We start from the raw sequence: 20,505 nt of genomic DNA, 5'->3' as shown, positions 1-20,505 counted from the left end.
AGGAGCTGGTCTGATGTGCTCTGTCCGAAAGCTCCTTGTGCCACCCACATGGTAAACTCATTACCATTGACCTCACACAGCAGAATTGTGGATCCTCGGTGAACTGCCCTATAGTTCTAATGTCACAGCACCATGGTGGCTCAGCACCACTCAAGGGCATTCCCAAGCAAGAGGACAGCACAACCTCAGAAAAACTGGCACCAAGGAGAACTGATGAGACTTGTTTTTAGGATGAGTCAAAACCAGAAGGCAGAGCCGTATTATTATCTCATCCTACCAGCTGGGAGCATGTGCCTTGAGATTCCCTGCTCTGTGTATGTCCATGGATGGCTACAGAAAGATCACAAGCATATATGGGGATGTAAATAAATGTCAGAAGGTAAAAATTAAACGGAATCCACAAATTGTGAGGGTTGATTCTTTGCCTAGCCGTTCAACCACCCACTTATCCATCCATCCAGATGTCTATCCATCCACCACCAACCCACCCACCTACTTATCATCACCAACTCATCCATCCCCTAACACACTCATCTGTCCACTAACACACTCATCCATCCACTAACACACTTATCCATCCACTAACACACTCATCCATCCAGTAACACACTCATCCTTCCACTAACACACTCATCCATCCACTAACACACTCATCCATCCACTAACACACTCATCCATCCACTAACACACTCATCCATCCACGAACACACTCATCCATCCACTAACACACTCATCTGTCCACTAACACACTCATCCATCCACTAACACACTCATCCATCCACTAACACACTCATCCATCCATGAACACACTCATCCATCCACTAACACACTCATCTGTCCATGAACACACTCATCCATCCACTAACACACTCATCCGTCCACTAACACACTCATCCATCCACTAACACACTCATCCATCCACTAACACACTCATCCGTCCACTAACACACTCATCCATCCACGAACACACTCATCCATCCACTAATACACTCATCTGTCCACTAACACACTCATTCACCCACCCACCCATTTATCTATCCACCAACATATCCATCCCTCCCTCTCTCCCTCCTTCCCTCTGTCCGTCCATCTGACCATCCGTCCATCCATCTACTCACCCATGTCCCAGCCCAACAACCATCTACTTGCTCATTCATCGACCCACTCACGCATCCATCCATTCATTTATTTACTTATCCATCTTCCCGTTCATCCAACATTTATCATCTATCTATCCATCTGTGGATAAATATTGCATATAATATGTATGTGTACACATAAAAGCGTCCCCGTGTCTATAGTTTAACAACACAAACTACCCACCACATTTTTTTAAATCTTAATTCAAGAAGTTTTTTTTCTGTGACTTTGCAAAGATTTTCTCATTTAAAGCTCATGAGCATTCTAGATTGATCCATATGTGCATCCCCTGTTTGGGGTGATTCAAAATAACACACATTTGCCTCACAGCATGTTTGTTGGGGATCTGTGACAGCAGAACCTGGTTAGGCAGAGCTGTAGCAAAGCACTCCCAAATGGTTCCATTGGGCAGATCCCCTTCCCACTCATGTGGCCACTGAGACATTTAAAACAGAGCGCCTCAGTTTCTCTTCGTGGAGCTTCATCTTTAGGCAGTCCTGTCTATGGATAGGTTGTGAGGTGTGGCTTCTTCTATGCATGGAAAGCTCCCCCAAGACACCAGCTCCTTTACTGCAGCCACCACATGCTAGCCCTGGCTATGGGCATGGCCCACCACATGACAAGGCAGAGAACACCCTGCACATGAACACAGGGGTAGGGACAGGCAACCCCAGCCACAATCTGTCACTGTGACTTGGACAGCATCACTCTTGGTTTTGTACACACTCTGTACTGACCCTCAGAGACTTTCTGCACTGAGAACTGATTCTGGAAACATCCACAGAGTTTCTGCGAGTAGGACCCTCTTGTTGTGCTCCCTAAGCTCAGCCCCTCAGACAAATGAGTCTCCAGGGGGAGCCCATGGCTATTTCTGGTGATGTCCGGGGAGTGGAATGTGGGGAGTTTCCTACACAGCCACTTAGCCTCTTAGCAAATATGCGTTCTGGACATCTCGGTGTGGTGCCACACAGATGGGAAAGACCAGCACTTTTGTTTATACTGGGGATGTTTACCAGGTGAGTGGCAGCTCACAGCTAAACAAGGAACAGTGTTAATGAGACTGCTGGGTCACCAAACAAGGAAGGCTAGGGCCACGAAGGCGAATAAAAGCTGAGGGCTCAGCACCTCTCACACTCACTCACTCACTCACTCACTCACTCACTCACACCTCACCCTCCTCCAGCCAACCCCACCATGGCCGCCTCCACCATGTCTGTCTGCTCTGACGCTTGCACCAACTCCTCCTGGCAGGTGGATGACTGCCCAGAGAGCTGCTGTGAGCCTAGCTGCTGTGCCCCCAGCTGCTGCCAGACCAGCTGCTGCCAACCTAGCTGCTGCCAGTCCAGCTGCTGTGCCCCAGCATCTTGTATTACCCTTGTCTGCACCCCAGTGAGCTGTGGGTCTAGCCCCTGCTGCCAATCTGTCTGTGCTAGCTCCTGTGCACCCTCATGCTGCCAGCAGTCTAGCTGCCAGCCCTCATGCTGCCAATCTTCCTGCTGTGTGCCTGTCTGCTGCACACCCATCTGTTCTGGATCCTCATGCTGCCAGCAGTCTAGCTGCCAGCCAGCTTGCTGCACCTGTTCTCCTTGCCAGCCATCCTGTGTGACCCTGTGCTGCAAGCCTGTCTGCTGTACCCCCTGCTGCCAGTCTTCCTGCGCACCCTCATGCTGCCAGCAGTCTAGCTGCCAGCCAGCTTGCTGCACCTGTTCTCCTTGCCAGCCATCCTGTTGCATGACCCTGTGCTGCAAGCCTGTCTGCTGCACACCCATCTGCTCTGGATCCTCCTCTTGCTGCCAGCCCTCCTGCTGTGTGCCTGTCTGCTGCAAGCCTGTCTGCTGCAAGCCCTGCTCCAGCGTGTCCCTGCTCTGCCGCCCTGTGTGCAGACCTGCCTGCTGTGTGCCCAGCTCCTCCTGCTGTGCCTCGTCCTGCCAGCCCAGCTGCTGCAAGCCCTGCTCCAGCATGTCCCTGATCTGCAGCCCTGCCTGCTCCAGCCAGGCCTGCTGTGGCCTCTCCTCAGGCCAGAAGTCCAGCTGCTGCTAATCTGTCCCCCCACGGAGAGCATTTCCTGTGTCTTCACAGGAACCAGAGCTCACAGAAGAATACTGCGTGTTCTATGCACCAGGGCAGATCATGGCAGTGGCCTCCTCTCTCTGCCTCTGCCCTTTCTGGGCCAACCAATCTCTCCTCATTATGACTGCCCCTTTTCTGAATATGCTGGGCCTTCTGAGCAATAAAAACCCTAACTGAACCTGTGTAGACTCCATAGCCCTCTTTGGCGTCACATGGTTCCTCCTTGGCATCCTCTATCTGCTGTGCTTTAGAGCCTCTCTGTGCTAGTTCAGGGGACAGTTCCCCTTGTCCACCTTGCTATGTAATGGCTCCTCCTCTCTATGGTGCCAATCAAACCTGAACAGGTACTTCCATGCCCCATGCTACCCAGGGCAGCTCAGGTGCCTCCTCCCCGAGAGTTTGCCAAGTGCTACCCCAGCTGGCCTGTGGTCCTGCCACTGTCCCCTGTTCAGTGGTGCCAGTGTATGCTGGCATCTGGAATCAGGTCTGGGCCTACATGTCCCTACTTCTAGACGTCGCTTGGCTCTAAATGCAGAGACCTCCAGTGTGTTGTAGGACACAGGCTGATTGGAGAGTAAACACAGTGGGGTGGAGCACACTGAGAACACACTGCAATGGAGCATACGGGCCAGGTGCACTGAAAAGTCTGCTATGGCTTTACTTATCAACAATCTTGTTTCAGATGAGGATGCGTTGGCATGCCGTGATGGTCCTGACTCTACGCCAGTGACCATCCAGTGAACTCAGCTTGCAGAGGATGAAAGTGGGAAGCAATGTCCCATGTTGAAGTTCTAGTTCTGGGATAGGCAGAGATGTCTTGGCAGTAGGTGTCCATGTGCCTGTCAACCAGCCACAAGCTCAGTGTGTGGCTCCCAGCTTGGGACCAGATTAAAAACAGCTCCTAAACCTGGCTTCGCTGTCTCTGAGGAGAGAACACCACCCTAGTCTAAGTGGTAATATGTTTGTTGAAGGCCACACAAGTGGAAAGAAATTGCTATAGACATGGGGGGACACTGTCCCACCCTAGCAGGCCACCTCCTCAGGCAGCCATTGCCCGAGGTCCAAGAATGTGGAGACTGGCTCTCATGGAGTGAAACTTTCTCTTCAGTGCTTCATTCAGTGAGGCTACTGTCTAGAGTCCCAGACGGTCAGCGGCAGCAGAGGGGACAGTGCCTGGTGTGGCTGTGGTCCCCAGAGGCCTGCGCTCTGCTTGCTCTGGGAGACAGCAGTCTGCAGTGGTAGCATGGAGAGAGATCCATGCCATCCAGGGTCTTGGCAAGCTTGTGGCAGAATCGTAAGTGGTTTCGTCTCTTTCCTTCCACACAGGAGGTTAGAGGCCTCCCCCACTTCATGCTCTTCTCCTGACCACAGGCTAGCCCATTATGGACTGACACCAAACCATGAACCCAAAGAGACCAGTGATCCCACAGGAAGGGAACGCTGAGTCAGCCCACATCGTCTGTGTACAGCTTTGGCTCAGGCTACAGTATGGGGCTGACTCCCAGTGCAGGTGATGACTTTCTTGAGCTGGAAAGGTGATACCAGAGCTCAGGGGGCTCTAGCTGGATGGGCATGGTGGGTGAAGTGCAGGGGAGTAGGGGCTTGATGCACTGTGCAGTGCTCCATGTCCTGCAGCTGGGCAGTAGTACATGGGCCCTGTCAATGAGAGCAGCTGCCCAGGCTTACCACCGGCTGTAGACATTTGTCAGAGCAGAGGGCCTATCCCAAGACCGAAAGCATTAGCTCTACCCGGAGGAACAGCTCGTCCTGGTCGAGGTGTTGACCTTGCCCTCAAGCACAAGCTCTGTGGGTCAACCCCCACCAGAATGTCACCAACAGGGACCCATGAGAAGATAGAGCTGGCTCACAGGAGTGTGTCGCCAGGAAGGAGACAACACCCTTCAGTGGGGCGAGGGGGAGCCCATGAAACAGAGCCGTATGCTCAGACCACGGTGGAAAATAATCTGGAGAAGAGGCCAGCACAGTTCAGGATGGAAGCGGTGGATGGGAAGAAGTCCAGGACGGCAGAACCAGTGAGATTAGCGGAGAGTAAAATCATGGCATTAGTGATGTGTGAGGACCAAACCAAAAGCCGGGCTGTGGTGAGGGGAGCCTGAAACAAAACAGACACCAAGAGCTGAAAACCTGAAGAGCAGCAAGAAAAACCCGAAATGATCAAAGAACCTGCAAATGAAGTTCTCCAAACAAAGGGATGTCGAGAAGCGTCTAAAGGGGTCCACAGAGCCAGAGTTGCAGGCAAGGGCAGAGTGGGAGTCTGGGCGCAGTACTGAGCAGCCTGACACATAGGAAACCATAGTATGAGGGGAAAGGCTGGGCCTGGAAGTGGAACAAAGAGAAAGTGCCAACCAGTTTTCCAAATTCGAAATCACATCGATGAGAACACAGGAAACTTAAAGCATTTCCAGACACCCACCTGTCAACTGACATCTAAGAAGCGTTCCGTCCGACCACAGTGGGAAGCTTTGTTTAAGCTATGTGAACACACACCAAAATAAGCCACCTTCTCAGCCCTGTGAGCCATGGCACATCACAAGGACTGAAATCCAGACTATGTCCAGACCTCAGCAGAGCGAGGAGTCGCCTGTGCTCTGGAAGACTGCGAGCATGTGGAAATGAGAGAGAGTGTGTAAAAGTAGCCCACGGACCAAAGATACAAATCACCATGGGAATTAGGGTGTATTTTCAGCAAAACGAAAATGAAATCAAGCTAACACAACACCTAGGGAGCAGTGCTCTGTGATTCTTCTTGGTAAACAAGGGAGGCCAGGAGTCTATGCTTTGACTCAGACCTAGAGATGGGGCACAGGCGAAGGCCCAAATAACTAGTTACGTGCAGGCTATGAGCAGTGGGAATAGGCAGCTCAGGAGGAAACAGCTAAGACCAGGCTCTTGCATTTTGGGACAGCAAAATGGACATTTCTAGTTGGTTTTACTGGTCAAGAAAGAGGAAGAAGTAAATGACCCATATTAGGAATGGAAAGGGTTATCACCCCAGAGTCAGTGGACGTTAAAGGGACAATCCAGAAGGCAATGGCCTCACACAGACACACCCAGCAATGTAAAGGAAACAACCCAGGATTGGAAAGAGAGAGTGTGAAATTAACACGAGAAAAATAAAAGGTCAGAGCAGCCCTGGAGCAGACAAAGGGATTAAAGTCTTAACTAAAAACACATTACAAAGCAAACTCTGATTCTAAGAGGCCTCCCAATCAGATTCTCGTCCTTTCTGGGAGAAATGGCAGCAATCTCACTGTGCATGAGAACAAGAGAGGATGACACACACACAGCTCACTTCATTATTTCTAGATAATTGCAGCCAAGTGCAGGAGCTCGTGGGGTATGGTGGTGCATTGCCTTCTCACCCAGGTGCAGCACGAATAATAAAAACCCAGAGACAGGTGTTGGGATTCAACCTGAAGACCAGGAAAGCAAAGCAGCCAGCCACTGGCTCTTAACCTCGACCTCAGACTGAAATGACGACCCTTCCTCCACAAATCCTCAGAATGAGACTGAGAGCTGTCTCCTCCCGTCTTAGATTCCTCTCTAGTGCTGGGATTAAAGGCGTGCACCACTACCACCCAGGCGTCTATGGCAAACTAGTGAGCCACTGGGATTAAAGGTATGTGCCACCACTGCCTGATCTGTATGGTATATACTATGTTCATTAACCCAAAGGCACAATGTCAAATGTCTGATCCTCTCTAAGTGATCTGTGAGTTTAATGAAATCTCAGTCAAGATCCTGTCAGATTTGATGGGCTGTTTTTTTGTTTGTTTGTTTGTTTTTGTTTTTTGTTTTGGTTTTTCAAGACAGGGTTTCTCTGTGGTTTTGGAGCCTGTCCTGGAACTAGCTCCTGTAGACCAGGCTGGTCTCGAACTCACAGAGATCCACCTGCCTCTTCCTCCCAAGTGCTGGGATTAAAGGCGTGCGCCACCACCGCCTGGCTTGATGGGCTGGTTTTAAAACCTCTGGGGTTCATAGGTGACCCAGCGTGGCCAACCAAACCTGAAAAAGACAGTATCAAAGAACTTCCATTCTTTTTTCTTTTCTTTTCTTTTCTTTTTTTTTTTTTTTTTTTTTTGGTTTTTTGAGACAGGGTTTCTCTGTGGTTTTGGAGCCTGTCCTGGAACTAGCTCTTGTAGACCAGGCTGGTCTCGAACTCACAGAGATCTGCCTGCCTCTGCCTCCCGAGTGCTGGGATTAAAGGCGTGCGCCACCACCGCCCGGCTTCTTTTTTTTCCATTTATTTATTTATTAAAGATTTCTGTCTCTTCCCCGCCACTCTGTCTCTTCCCCGCCACCGCCTCCCAGCTGTTCTACTGGGAACTTACCAAGGCCAGCTGGCCTGGGTATGGAAAAGCCTGGGATAAAACCGGACTCTCTGAACAAAGCGGACAATGAGGACTACTGAGAACTCAAGAACTTCCATTCTTTGACACCAAGTCTACTGAGCTGTTGTTGTGTGAGGCACAACAGGAAACCGCATACTGGCTGGAATCCAGCAGTATCCCTCCAGTGTGTGCTCAGCAGGGTGCTGGTTGAAGAGACCCAGTGGACAAAGGGAAGTATCCACAAGGAGTTGTAACAATTCGGGACATCAAAAACTGACTCAAAATGTTACAAAACAAAACATGAGGGGTCTAGCCAAACTCCTTATGGTGAGGAAACACCTGCGGGACAGTGGCAGGGCGTGGGGGGGGGGGGGGGCGGGGGGGCAGGGCAGGAGCCACTGGAAGGAAGTCAGGCTTATCCTGGCTCACTGCTCAAAGGTAAGGAAGTCATGCTGGGTAGGAGCACAGCTCTGTTCCTTACGTAGGCCAACCAATAAGCCAAGAGCGTGGACTGGGAGCGGGAGGGACTGGAAGCATTAAAGAGCTATACTTCTGGCCCTCTCTTGCTGTGCGTCAACCCCAAACATTCTGCAACCTCCCAAAACAGCACTGCAGGCCAGGAACTGAGTGTTCAGACACACGCACCCTGAGGGCATTTCACACTCAACCCTCAGCAGGAGCCTAGAATGAGTCTGTGTGGTTCTGAGCACTTATCAGGGAGGGTCACCGAAGACAAAGGGTAAAGTAGACTTTGCTGGAATAAGGATTAGGATCAACACTGACGAGGCACTGTGGGGAGAAGGTTTGCAGTATTTATGTTAATACTGTGTTTGGCATCCAGAAGTCATAAAGAGCATGTACTTTAATAATATAAATACAACAATCTAGTCTAAGAAAAATAGGCAGGAGGATAGTCAGATAATTGGTCCTAGCATGGAGAAGAATGGCTGACATGGTGGGCGAAGACAGACAACAGTGCAGCCTGAGGAAGCCCAGAGCAGCCGCCCTCAGGAGAGCAAGCCTGTCAAGACTCAATGAGCATACTTTTCCTCAGTCTCCACAGAGAGAACCAGAAATGTTTGCTCAACAGAAACTGAGCACACTGTTCACACAGGCTGACTTGCTGTCTGGGCATGTCCTCAGGAGTTCCCAGGGCAGGGATGTCTGGGGTACCAGATGTGAGAGGTGGAAGGATACTGAAGGAACTGGTGGAAAGAGTTCCTCTGAGGTGGGAGAGAGCATGGCTCAGCTGGACGTGGCTGGAAGGAGAATGGACTGGGAGAACATCTGAGACCCCATGAACAGCATGGCCAGGGATGCGCTGGGTGCAGATGGATTCAGGATGGAGGGACAGGAAAGGCTCAGAGAGGGAAGTCAGGGCCCAGTCAGTGGTGTCCAGGGTGGGATGGGGACATGGATATTGATTGGCATCCTTGCTTCATTGAGGGTAACGGTCAGTTGATCATAACCTCTCCTCTGCTCCTCAACATGATTCTGCTGGAAGTTTCCAGGTCTTGACACATTGCTCACTCACCTGAGCACCAAGTCCAGCCCATGTCTGCTCCACACCAGAGAGGGCTGATAATCCTTCCCCTTTATGAGTGAGAGCAATACAACCTATAGAGGGTCCCAGTGTCCCAGTAGAGGGTACTGGATAGTACCTGGTCCTGTGTATCCCCCTTCACCCCACAATGATTTTATTTCCTGATGAATATCTCTTCTCTTCTCTCTCTCTCTCTCTCTCTCTCTCTTTTCAGAGAACTGTAGGGTAGGCAGGACTCACAAGGTAACCCAGGCCAGGGGCTACAGTGCCAAGAGCCATGAGTATGGCTTTGCTTGTGTGATTTTAGAGAAATGAGTAGTTGGTGGGCACGGCCTATAGGGGACAGCTGAACCCTCTGTGGGGATGGCCTATAGGGGCTACTGAACCCTTAGTAGGGATGGTCTATAGGGACAGCTGAACTCTCAGTGGGGATGGCCTATAGAGACAGCTGAACCCTTAGTAGGGATGGTCTATGGGGACAGCTGAACCCTTAGCAGGGATGGTCTATAGGGGCTGCTGAACCCTTAGTAGGGATGGTCTATAGGGACAGCTGAACCCTCAGTGGGGATGGTCTATAGGGACAGCTGAACCCTCAGTGGGGATGGTCTATAGGGGCTGCTGAACCCTCAGTGGGGATGTTCTATAGGGGACTGCCCATACCTGTGGGTGACCAGTGACCCATAGGTGTCAGAGGAGACTGAACATTTGGGAGAGGGGCCCTGAGTCACACTGTGATCCCAGGGGAGGTGGCTGCTGTCCCTTGTCAATTGCAGAGCTGAGTCCTTCCCTCCTAAAAACATTTCTGACTATGGAGACAGATATTTACATGTTCCAGAACATGAGAGCAAATCCAGGTAGGTAAGAGTTTATTGAAGCCAAGGGCTGTAGACAAGCTGATGTCAGGGGCAGGTAACCAGACCAGAGGGACAGGGGGATCCCTGTCCAGTGACCCAGAGGGTCAGCAGGCCTCCTGGGAAGCAAAAGGAGAGGTCAAGTCACGAAGGATAGATTGGAGCTTCATCCTGGGGGACTGTCTTTCCCAGACCAGGATCAGGCTGAGAGAGCTGGAAGAGGCCACAGGGAGGGACATGAGCCAGCTGGAACCAGGAAAAGACCCATCAGCAGCTGGACTTCTGGCCGCAGCAAGCCTGGCTGGAACAGGCAGGGCGGCAGATCAGAGACATGCTGGAGCAGGGCTTGCAGCAGCTGGGCTGGCAGGACGAGGCACAGCAGGAGGAGCTGGGCACACAGCAGGCAGGTCTACACACAGGGCGGCAGAGCAGGGACACGCTGGAGCAGGGCTTGCAGCAGACAGGCTTGCAGCAGACAGGCACACAGCAGGAGGATTGGCAGCAGGAGGAGGATCCAGAGCAGATGGGTGTGCAGCAGACAGGCTTGCAGCACAGGGTCACACAGGATGGCTGGCAAGGAGAACAGGTGCAGCAAGCTGGCTGGCAGCTAGACTGCTGGCAGCATGAGGGTGCGCAGGAAGACTGGCAGCAGGGGGTACAGCAGACAGGCTTGCAGCAAAGGGTCACACAACAAGGTGAGGAGGTGCAGCATGAGGGCTGGCAGCTAGACTGCTGGCAGCATGAGGGTGTGCAGCAGCTGCTGCAGGCAGATTGGCAGCAGGGGCTGGACCCACAGCTCACTGGGGTGCAGATGAGGGTCAGGCAGGGGGCTGGGGCACAGCAGCTGGGGGCACAGCAGCTGGGGGCACAGCAGCTGGGGACACAGCAGCTGGTCTGGCAGCAGCTAGGTTGGCAGCAGCTGGACTGGCAACAGCTGGGGGCACAGCAGCTGGGTTGGCAGCAGCTGGGTGCACAGCAGCTAGGCTCACAGCAGCTCTCTGGGCAGTCATCCACCTGCCAGGAGGAGTTGGTGCAAGCGTCAGAGCAGACAGACATGGTGGAGGCGGCCATGGTGAGATTTTCTGGAGGAGGGTGAGTGAGTGTTGAGTGAATGTGTGAGAGTGTGTGTCAGGGGTCAGACACACTGACTTTATACTCCTCCCTGGCTGGGACTTCCGGCCCAGCCTGTGAGCACAGCTTCCTGATTGCTGTTGGCCCTGTTCCTGCTTTCATTTCCCGCGTCGCTGCTCACATTGGCTGGTGCCTCGTCTGTTGTTTAGTCTTAGGTTTCATGGAGACCACGTGGACTTTCTCCGCGGGGTGTTTGGGTGTAAGGGAGGGATGATGGTGACAGAGAGCCACATGGCTATGGGTTACTACTGGCCCTGGGTCTCATGGGCTGGGGCCAAACTCTGCCCTTCTGTGGTACTTAGCGATGGTCAGAGGGGCTTCTGGGTAGAGAAACTCTGTGATTTCCCTTCAGCGATGTCAGTTCCCTCAAGCTGGGCAGCCAAGTACCCAACTGTATGGCTAACTGAGCTGTCACCACCTCACCATGGAGACTGAAGTCCATGTCAGTGTCAGGGCTGGTCTACCTGAGCCAAGGGGACTGCCCAGGCCACCCAGCTCCTGAGGCTGCCAGCGTTGTTGGCTTGTCCCTGACATCTGCTTTCTCCCTGTGGGTTGTGTCCAGATTATCCCTTTTTATACCATGAGTTGGATGATAGTCCACCTAGCGTCCCGCCATACCTTGGTCATCTGCAAGGACCCTACTTGCCAGTACAGTCTCATGTGCAGGTCTGAGACCTCATACCCAGCATCTCCAGAGGGGCACATTTCAGGCCGTCTGGAGCTCCTGCTTAGGAGCAGACCAGTGTCCCCCAAGCCCGTCACCTAATCCAGATATCCTGCTGACCCATTGCTTCACCCACCCAAGACTGGCTTTACTGGGATCTGGCAGTGGGCACCAGTGTCACACAGCTTAGGAATGGCCTCGCGGCCTTTCGCCCTTCCTTTCTGTACCTTGACTCTAGAGAAGAGGGCTTGTGTATCCTGTAAAACACCAGTCACAGACCACCTGCACTTCTCCCAGTCAAATGGGAGCTTGTTGGAGGCCACAGCCCAGTGCACAGTGGCCTGTGGGAACCATGTTGATAAGCCTCTGCTGGTCAAGCTACTAGTTCCCCCCTGTCGCTAACATGTGCCTGGACTGTCTTGGAAACTTCCAGCAGCCGGTTTCTATGTAACTATTTGTTCATCATGTCCACCCCCCTAGAGCCCTATCCCCAGTCTGGTTCTGTGGACTCTGCCTTTAGCCTATCTGCCTGACCACCGTACAGTCTGCAGAACTATGTCCAAGAGTAGACCCACCTCTCTTCTCTTTCTTCAATGGTTCCTTATTTATTTTGCCCCAGTTGGCCGCTGGCCACTGCTGACCACCCTCTGTCTGGTCCAGGCTTATCTCACACTCTGCGCCCCTCCCAGCTCAGCTGTTCTCCCACACCAAGGCCCCAAGCTCTGTCGAAGGTGTGATGTTTCTTGGGCCTCCCAGGAAGCAGGCTGGGAGATTCTTTGTGATCACAGAGGGCACTGGCACCTAGCGTTTCCTTTATGAGTTGGCTTTCCCGCCGATCCTGCACGGTCATTGACTTAAAAAAAGGAAAGGTTTATTTTGGCTTGTGGTTTTAGAGGATTCAGTCCATGATGGGCCGGCCCAGGTACTTTGGATGATGGTGAGACACACATCATGGTGGGAACATGAGGAGGGGCAAGGCTGCTCACCTCCTGACAACCAGGAAACAAATAGAGAAAAACAGTCCTGAGTCTCAGGATCTCCTCAAGAGTGCGCTCCCAGGGACCTAACTTCCTCCCCTTAGGCCCGCCTCCTATAGTGCCTTCAGCTAGGAGCAGACCTTCAACCCGGCCTCAGGGACAGTCCAGGAGCAAAGCACGGTGCCCTCATTACAATGCCAGGTCTTCCAGACTGGGCTGGTCTGGCTTCGAAGTTCTTTCTATAGCTAGGAGATTTCACTGTGAATGGAGCTTGGATTCTTTTATGCATATGTAGAGGAGATCCCAGCATCCCCTTTCTTACCTTTCTAAAAATGTTTTTTTTTAATTTTTATTTATTTAAATTAAAAGATTTTTTATTTTTATTTTATATTAACAGACTCAGCTGGTCAGGAAGATCACGAGGGAGGTCCCAAGTTACCCTCATGTTAATTGCTTCTGAGTGTTGGCTAGTCTTAGGCTCCTGCACAGGCCTTGGGTCTGGGACACTTTTCCCCCTCTCTGTTGCTAGCGTGACACGCTAACACTCTCCTGAAGATCTTTATTCTCTTCCAGGAGTCTAAGCCCATGGCTTGCTCCCCACCGCTCCCCCTTTGATAGTTCTTCTGGACACAGCCAACCCACCTGATTTGTCTCATGACCTCCTCTTGGGGCCCGCTGTGCAGTCCCAAAGGCTCTCTTTTGGCAACAAAGCTCTCCATGACCAGTGAAGGCCAGGATAGACCGTTGGTTCTATCTCTGGTGATGTTGAACTAGGAACAGGAGCCTCTTCCAGGAGATGGAGGAGGTCCTCCCCACCAAAATTCCCCAGGGGTTCTGCATGACACCAGAGGAGCTCCCATCCTGGGGGACAGAACTCTGTCTCAGCACAGTGTCTGCCGTTGACATGGGGAACGCCCTTCAGTGGTCACTCTCTCTCATATGTATGCAGAACTCAGCAGAAGCTTGAGGAAGCGGGGAGGCAGGATCAGGGTTGATGCCAGATGCCTCTCTTTCCTCACTGGGAAAACAGGGACAGCCAGGAGGACCCACTGCTCCCAGGGCTGATGAAGCATCTACTGTCAACCTGAGTAACACAGGCAGAGTGTCTCCAAAGAGCAGCAACACAATGTAATGGGAACACATGCCGTGGCAAACTGCGGTCTAGCTCAAGAAGGCTGAAGCAAGGGGACATTTCCAAAGGCCGGGAGGGTTATGTGGGGCATTTGAAAACATGCCCTGGCCATGAGCATAGCAGCAAGTACAGTGTCCATTACTGGTTGCAGGGCAGAGGCTTGGCAGATGTCCTCAGAGATGTTTTACCACATGAGGCAGTGGGCTCCTCTGTGCCACACTGCGACCTCAGCAGTTCCTGTTGGGACTGGTTCTTGCCACTGGTCAGCCATGCAGGAAGTCGCTCCCGTACATTCCCCCCAGATTCACTGCGTATTTCCATGGTTTGGGATTCACAGCTCAAGCCTGTGGCTTAGCCTGGCTCTGAGAACTTTCATGATGAAAAATCTGAAAATACGCAGCCACCGTGAAGGAGTCATCATGGCTGTCGCATTGCGCAACCGTTGTCTAACCTCTTCCCCATCATGTCTTTGCTGCAGACCTTCATCCCCTGGACATCCTGGCAGAGGCTGTCCCTATGAACGGTGCTACAAGTGGGATCCGGATGGTGCAGGCCGAGGGTGTGCTGGGGCTCCAGTTCTCAGCCGCTGAGCCTCGTACCATGAGCTTCCCCGCCTCTAAAATTTTCTCCAGCTGTGACCTCTTCCCTGAAGAATTCTCCATTGTCGTCACCTTGAGAGTCCCCAGCCTTCCACCCAAGGTCAGTGGCATTTTTTCTTCTCGTAAGCATAGTTTTTCTCCTTGCTTTTCTTTATCGATGTTTCCAGCATGCGTGCCCATAGAGCGCTGTACTGATCTGAGCCACAGAGAGCCGCTTGGCATCGTTTACCGGAACTGGGATCTGGAGGGCTTGCCTTGCCCACATCCCAGCCCCATCCCTGGTCAAGTGCAGGCCCTGTCTGTGCAACCTTCGGCCTGATGGTTGCTGGTATTAGCACAGTATTGCACTGCCCTGTGAGGTGATTGTTGATGCATACATGGGTTTGCACAGATGACGGTTGATGAATAGCCAAGGGACTGTGTGGACTAATGGTGAACTGCATAGTCATGGTTTTGGGTGGCTTAGTGGTTGCTAGAACAGTCATAAATTTGTACAACCTGACGGTTGTTGGTATAGCCTCAGTTTTGTACAGCCCGTTGGTTGTTAGCATGATCATGGTTTGTGTGGCCTGATGGTTGTTGGTACCACCATGGGTTGCAAGGTCCAGGGATTGTTCCTATAGCCACAGGTTTGCACTGCCCACTACAGGTTTGTGTGGCCTGATGGTTGTTGGTATAGCCATGGATTTGCACAGCTCCGTGGTTGTTGATATAGGCATAGGTTTTTCTAAGTCTGATTACTGATGGCAGAGTCAAGAGTTTGCACAACCCAACAGCTGTTGGTAAAGTCAAGGAGTGGCATGCCCAATGACTGTTAGGACAGTCTCAAGTCTTTGCAGCTAGTTTGCAGCTAGAGGTAGTTACATAGTGGTTTTCGAAGCCTGGTGATTGTTACTGCAGAGACAGATGTGAGATCAGTTGTTGGCATAGCCACCGGTTTGGGTGGCCTGGTAGTTGTTGGTCTAGCCAAGACTCTGCATAGCTCAATGGTTGCTGATGCAGTCACGAATGGGCACCACCTCTGGTTGCTGGTGTGAACCCAGATATATAGAGCGTGATGGTTGTTGTACAGTTCCACAGTGGCTGGAGCGTACACATCTCTGTGGTTAGTAGCGTAGTTCCTGATGTCTACATCTTGAGGATGATTAGTATGGTCACAGCTCTGCACAGCTCAGTACGGCTCTGGGTGTATACAACTCAATGGTTGTCATTGTAGTCATGGATTTCTACAATCAATGTAGGACAATTTGATCACTGCAGAAGTCCTGTGTCCTTTCACAATCCCCTGGCCCTGCCTCATGGCTTACAGCATGAGCACCTGTTGGTTGATGTGTTTTGTATTTCACATAGGTAGATCATTGAATCTAGCCATTCGTGACTAATTGCTCAGTGTATATCCTCATGGTTTCATGCATGTTGTGGCGTGTGGCACAGCTGCCTCCCTGGTCATAGCTGAGTCACCTCCTGTTGTGTGCACACTCTGTTCACATGTGCTGACTCTGGTCAGCAACCAATGGGCACTTAGGCTGCCTCATCTCGGGGCTTGGAAATAATGCTGTTGTCAATGTTCATGTCCTAGGGGAGTCACTCTCATTGCTCCTGGGGACAAATCTAGAGGTGGGATTCTTGAGTCACCTAGGAACTCTGTGACTTCTGAGGTACTACCAGGCTGTTTCCACAATTATTACATTATTTGTTGGGAAGTGTGACAGAAATCTGCTCCCTCTGTGTGGTTGGGAAGCAAAGAGAAGAGGGCCAGGGTCCCGGTGTCCCCTTTAGTGGCACATCTGACTTACTTCCACTTCTTAAAGGACCCACCGGCACCCAGCAACACCATGAAGTGGGACCAAGCCTTTAGCACAAAGGTTAGGCGACAAATCGAAGACCCACAGCTCCCGTCTGTTCCTGTGATGCTAGATTCTGTTGTTAAGGACGTTCATCCACGACACAGAGGTGGTGGTCAACATGCTTGTCTCTGAGGACAGTGTGGGGGTAGCACTTGCTCAGAGTGGCTTGAGATGCGCCACCCCTCTCCAGCTTTCAGAACACGTCCTGCGGGTCGGTGTCAATGTTTCTTGGTCCGTCTCCACCAGGGTCTTTGTTTTTCTACCTCGTGCTTGGCTCTGCTAGGTCACTGACCTGAGGCCTTTCTCAGCACGGTGTCCATAGCTGTGAGCTTCTCCCATCGCAGACCATCTGCTGCCTCTGCACTGTGATGCCCGATGCTGTGTCAACCTGACAGGATTTGGAATCATCTAGGGGACCCTTCTGGGTATGCCAGTGAGGGTGTTTCCAGGGTGGATTAACTGAGTTAACCGAGGGGGAGAGAGTCACCATGGATGTGGGCTGGTTTCCCAACTGAATGAAAAGGAGAAAGTGGGCTGAACACCAGTGTGCCCCTCTCTCTCTCTCTCTCTCTCTCTCTCTCTCTCTCTCTCTCCTTGCTGACTGAGGATGTAATAGGGCACTGCCCCAGGCGCCAGTCACCACTCCTCCCCTGCCACGAGGGACTGTGTCCTCAAACCCTGAGCAAGGATGGAGTTGCTTCCTGACATTGCTCTTAGTGGGTGTGTTGTCATAGCAACGAGGGGTTTTTGGTCTCATCATCTCAGCGTATTTTAGTCTCCTCTTGGTTGTTTAAGGGCTATGCTATTCATTTTCACTTATTTCTAAGTTTTCTGATTTTTTTTTTCTGTCATCGGTTTGTAATTTTGTTCTGTTCTTGCCTGAGCTCCTACTCTGTGTGTTTTCTCTCCTCAGGTTAGCCTCATGACCCATGTATGTTCTGTGTAGACAGAGCTCTACACACACACACACACACTATCTGAGCCCGTGCCACACTGATACCACCACACTATCTTCACCACTGACACCATCACTACCCACAGCATCACCACCCACACCTACACCAGCCATACCTGTAGCACACACACCATCCACACCTGTACTGACATCAGCCACATCTATAACACCAGCATCATCACCACACACACTATTCACACCACACCATTCACACCACACACAGCTACACCACATATACCTACACCACCAACACCTATACCACACACACCATCCACAACCACACCACACACACCTACACCACCAATACCTATACCACACACACATATGCCACCTACACCTACATCACACACAGCACACACACCCACACCACACACACCTACACCACACACACCCATACATCCATACCCACACCACACACACCCACACCACACACACCCATACTATCCATACCCACACCACACACACCTATACTATCCATACCTACACCACACACACCCACACCACACACACCTACACCACACACACCTACACCACACACACACCTATACTATCCATACCCACACCACACACACCCACACCACACACACCTACACCACACACACTTATACTATCCATACCCACACCACACACACCCACACCACACACACCTACACCACACACACTTATACTATCCATACCCACACCACACACACCTACACCACACACACCCATACTATCCATACCCACACCACACACACCCACACCACACACACCCATACTATCCATACCCACACCACACACACCTATACTATCCATACCTACACCACACACACCCACACCACACACACCCATACTATCCATACCCACACCACACACACCTACACCACACACACCTATACTATCCATACCCACACCACACACACCCACACCACACACACCCATACTATCCATACCCACACCACACACACCTATACTATCCATACCTACACCACACACACCCACACCACACACACCTACACCACACACACCCACACCACACACACCTACACCACACACACCTACACCACACACACCTACACCACACACACACCTATACTATCCATACCCACACCACACACACCCACACCACACACACCTACACCACACACACTTATACTATCCATACCCACACCACACACACCCACACCACACACACCTACACCACACACACCTACACCACACACACTTATACTATCCATACCCACACCACACACACCCACACCACACACACCTACACCACACACACCTACACCCCACACACCTATACTATCCATACCCACACCACACACACCCACACCACACACACCTACACCACACACACCTACACCACACACACCTACACCACACACACCTACACCACACACACACCTATACTATCCATACCCACACCACACACACCCACACCACACACACTTATACTATCCATACCCACACCACACACACCCACACCACACACACCTACACCACACACACCTACACCACACACACACCTATACTATCCATACCCACACCACACACACCTACACCACACACACCTACACCACACACACCTACACCACACCCACCCACACCACACACACCTACACCACACACACCTACACCACACACACCCACACCACACACACCTACACCACACACACCTATACTATCCATACCCACACCACACACACACCCACACCACACACACCTACACCACACACACCTACACCACACACACCTATACTATCCATACCCACACCACACACACCTACACCACACACACCTATACTATCCATACCCACACCACACACACCCACACCACACACACCTACACCACACACACCTACACCACACACACCTATACTATCCATACCCACACCACACACACCAAACACACACACCACACACACCTATACTATACCCATTCCCATATCACATACACCAACCATACCCACACCACACACACCTAAACCACACAGACCTAAACCACCCCCACCCCCACATGTACACCACCCTCAGCACTCACACCTACCCCCCATTCTACCCATACCCCCACATTAGCAGAATACTTGCTTGGCTGCTGTGAGGAGACCCTGCAGGGATGCGCTGCATCCTGTAGACCTGCCACAGTGTGCAAGTGTTCTGTTTTGGTTAATCCTTTTGCTAACTGTTCTACTCAAGCCGAGGTGTTAAGTTCTCAACTCACTTTGATGTGACTCTCTTTGTTTCTATTGACTTTTGCTCTATACTAGTGGTTTTCAACCTTCAAGTGCTGTGGCCCATTAAGGCAGCTCGTCATGTTGTGGTGACCCCAACCATAAAATTATTTTCATTGCTGCTTCGTAACTGTAATTTTGCTACTATTATGAATTGTAATACAAACATCTGATGTGCAACCCCATGAAAAAGTTGTTTTATCGAGGGTCAAGACCCACAGGATGGGAACCCCTGCTCTCTACTTTGTTTTAAGCTCTTCTGTGAACCCAGACTGCACACACTTCAAACTACTTAACCTCTGTACTCACTCAGTTCCAGTGAGATTAGAAAACGGTCGCTCCAGGACAGGGGAGATGACTCTGTGGGTGAACGCTTGCCACCTAAGCCTGAGGACCTGAGTTTGAATCTCTAGAACCCACGTGAGAAGCTGAAAATGACAGGGAGTGTCTGCAACCCCAGTGCTAGGGAGGCAGAGACAGGAGAATCGCTGGGCTCATTGGCCAGCCAGACTCATTGAATCAGGGAATGACCATGTGATGTGGGATGTCCTTCTGTATATGTGTTGCTTTTATTGCTTGGTGAATAAAGCTGTTTCAGCCAATGGTCAAGCAAAATATGACTAGCTGGAAGTTCAAACAAAGAGACAGGGAGAAAGAAGGGTGGATTCTGGGAGGCAGGACCTTGCCCTTTTGGTCTGAAGATTTGGTTGATGTCAAAGTTCTCTCTAGTGGTTGGCTGTGTTGCTTATCTGATCTTCAGCTTGAACCCCAATCTCTGTCTCTGGGTTTTTATTATTCGTGCTATAACCATGTCTTAAAATATAAAGTGGAGAAGAAAGGAAGAATAAACCATAGGTAGTCTCAGGCCTCCACACACATGCACAGCACACACGTGCAAACACATGAACACATGCACACAGGGTACACAAAAGATATTGCCCCTGTGCGTTGTTCCTTGCACAACTGGTGGTATTGTTGGTATGTATATTGTATTAATAAATCCCGAAAACACAAGGACACGGGGTTGGAGA

General features: G+C 51.3%; 3 protein-coding genes across 8 annotated transcripts in view; 2 read left to right on the top strand and 1 right to left on the bottom strand.

Annotated features, from left to right (window-relative positions):
• Positions 1-20,505, top strand: part of Tspear (thrombospondin type laminin G domain and EAR repeats) — a 159,851-nt gene that overhangs the window by 74,557 nt on the left and 64,789 nt on the right. Inside the window, exon 2 of the mRNA XM_075979853.1 lies at positions 14,339-14,559. Within this exon, the coding sequence (XP_075835968.1) occupies positions 14,339-14,559 (221 nt within the window). The remainder of the gene's footprint in view (positions 1-14,338; positions 14,560-20,505) is intronic.
• On the top strand, positions 2,335-3,180 carry LOC142853523 (uncharacterized). Its single transcript, XM_075978707.1, has 3 exons — positions 2,335-2,499; positions 2,602-2,646; positions 2,734-3,180. Exons 1-3 carry the CDS (start codon positions 2,335-2,337, stop codon positions 3,178-3,180), a joined length of 657 nt encoding a protein of 218 aa, XP_075834822.1.
• Positions 10,224-11,027, bottom strand: LOC142854378 (uncharacterized). Of its 6 annotated transcripts, XM_075979847.1 has the most exons (3): positions 10,907-11,027; positions 10,603-10,786; positions 10,224-10,521 (listed from the first exon to the last, which is right to left on the bottom strand). In XM_075979847.1, exons 1-3 carry the CDS (start codon positions 11,025-11,027, stop codon positions 10,224-10,226), a joined length of 603 nt encoding a protein of 200 aa, XP_075835962.1. The 6 variants fall into 6 exon arrangements, with proteins under 6 accessions (XP_075835962.1, XP_075835959.1, XP_075835958.1 ...); XM_075979844.1 differs by having other exon boundaries at positions 10,224-10,786; positions 10,862-11,027; XM_075979843.1 differs by having other exon boundaries at positions 10,224-10,815; positions 10,882-11,027.

This window comes from Microtus pennsylvanicus, chromosome 7 (assembly GCF_037038515.1).
Source record: "Microtus pennsylvanicus isolate mMicPen1 chromosome 7, mMicPen1.hap1, whole genome shotgun sequence".
Classification (NCBI taxonomy): Eukaryota; Metazoa; Chordata; class Mammalia; order Rodentia; family Cricetidae; genus Microtus; species Microtus pennsylvanicus.
This window is presented reverse-complemented; position numbering and strand designations above follow the sequence as displayed.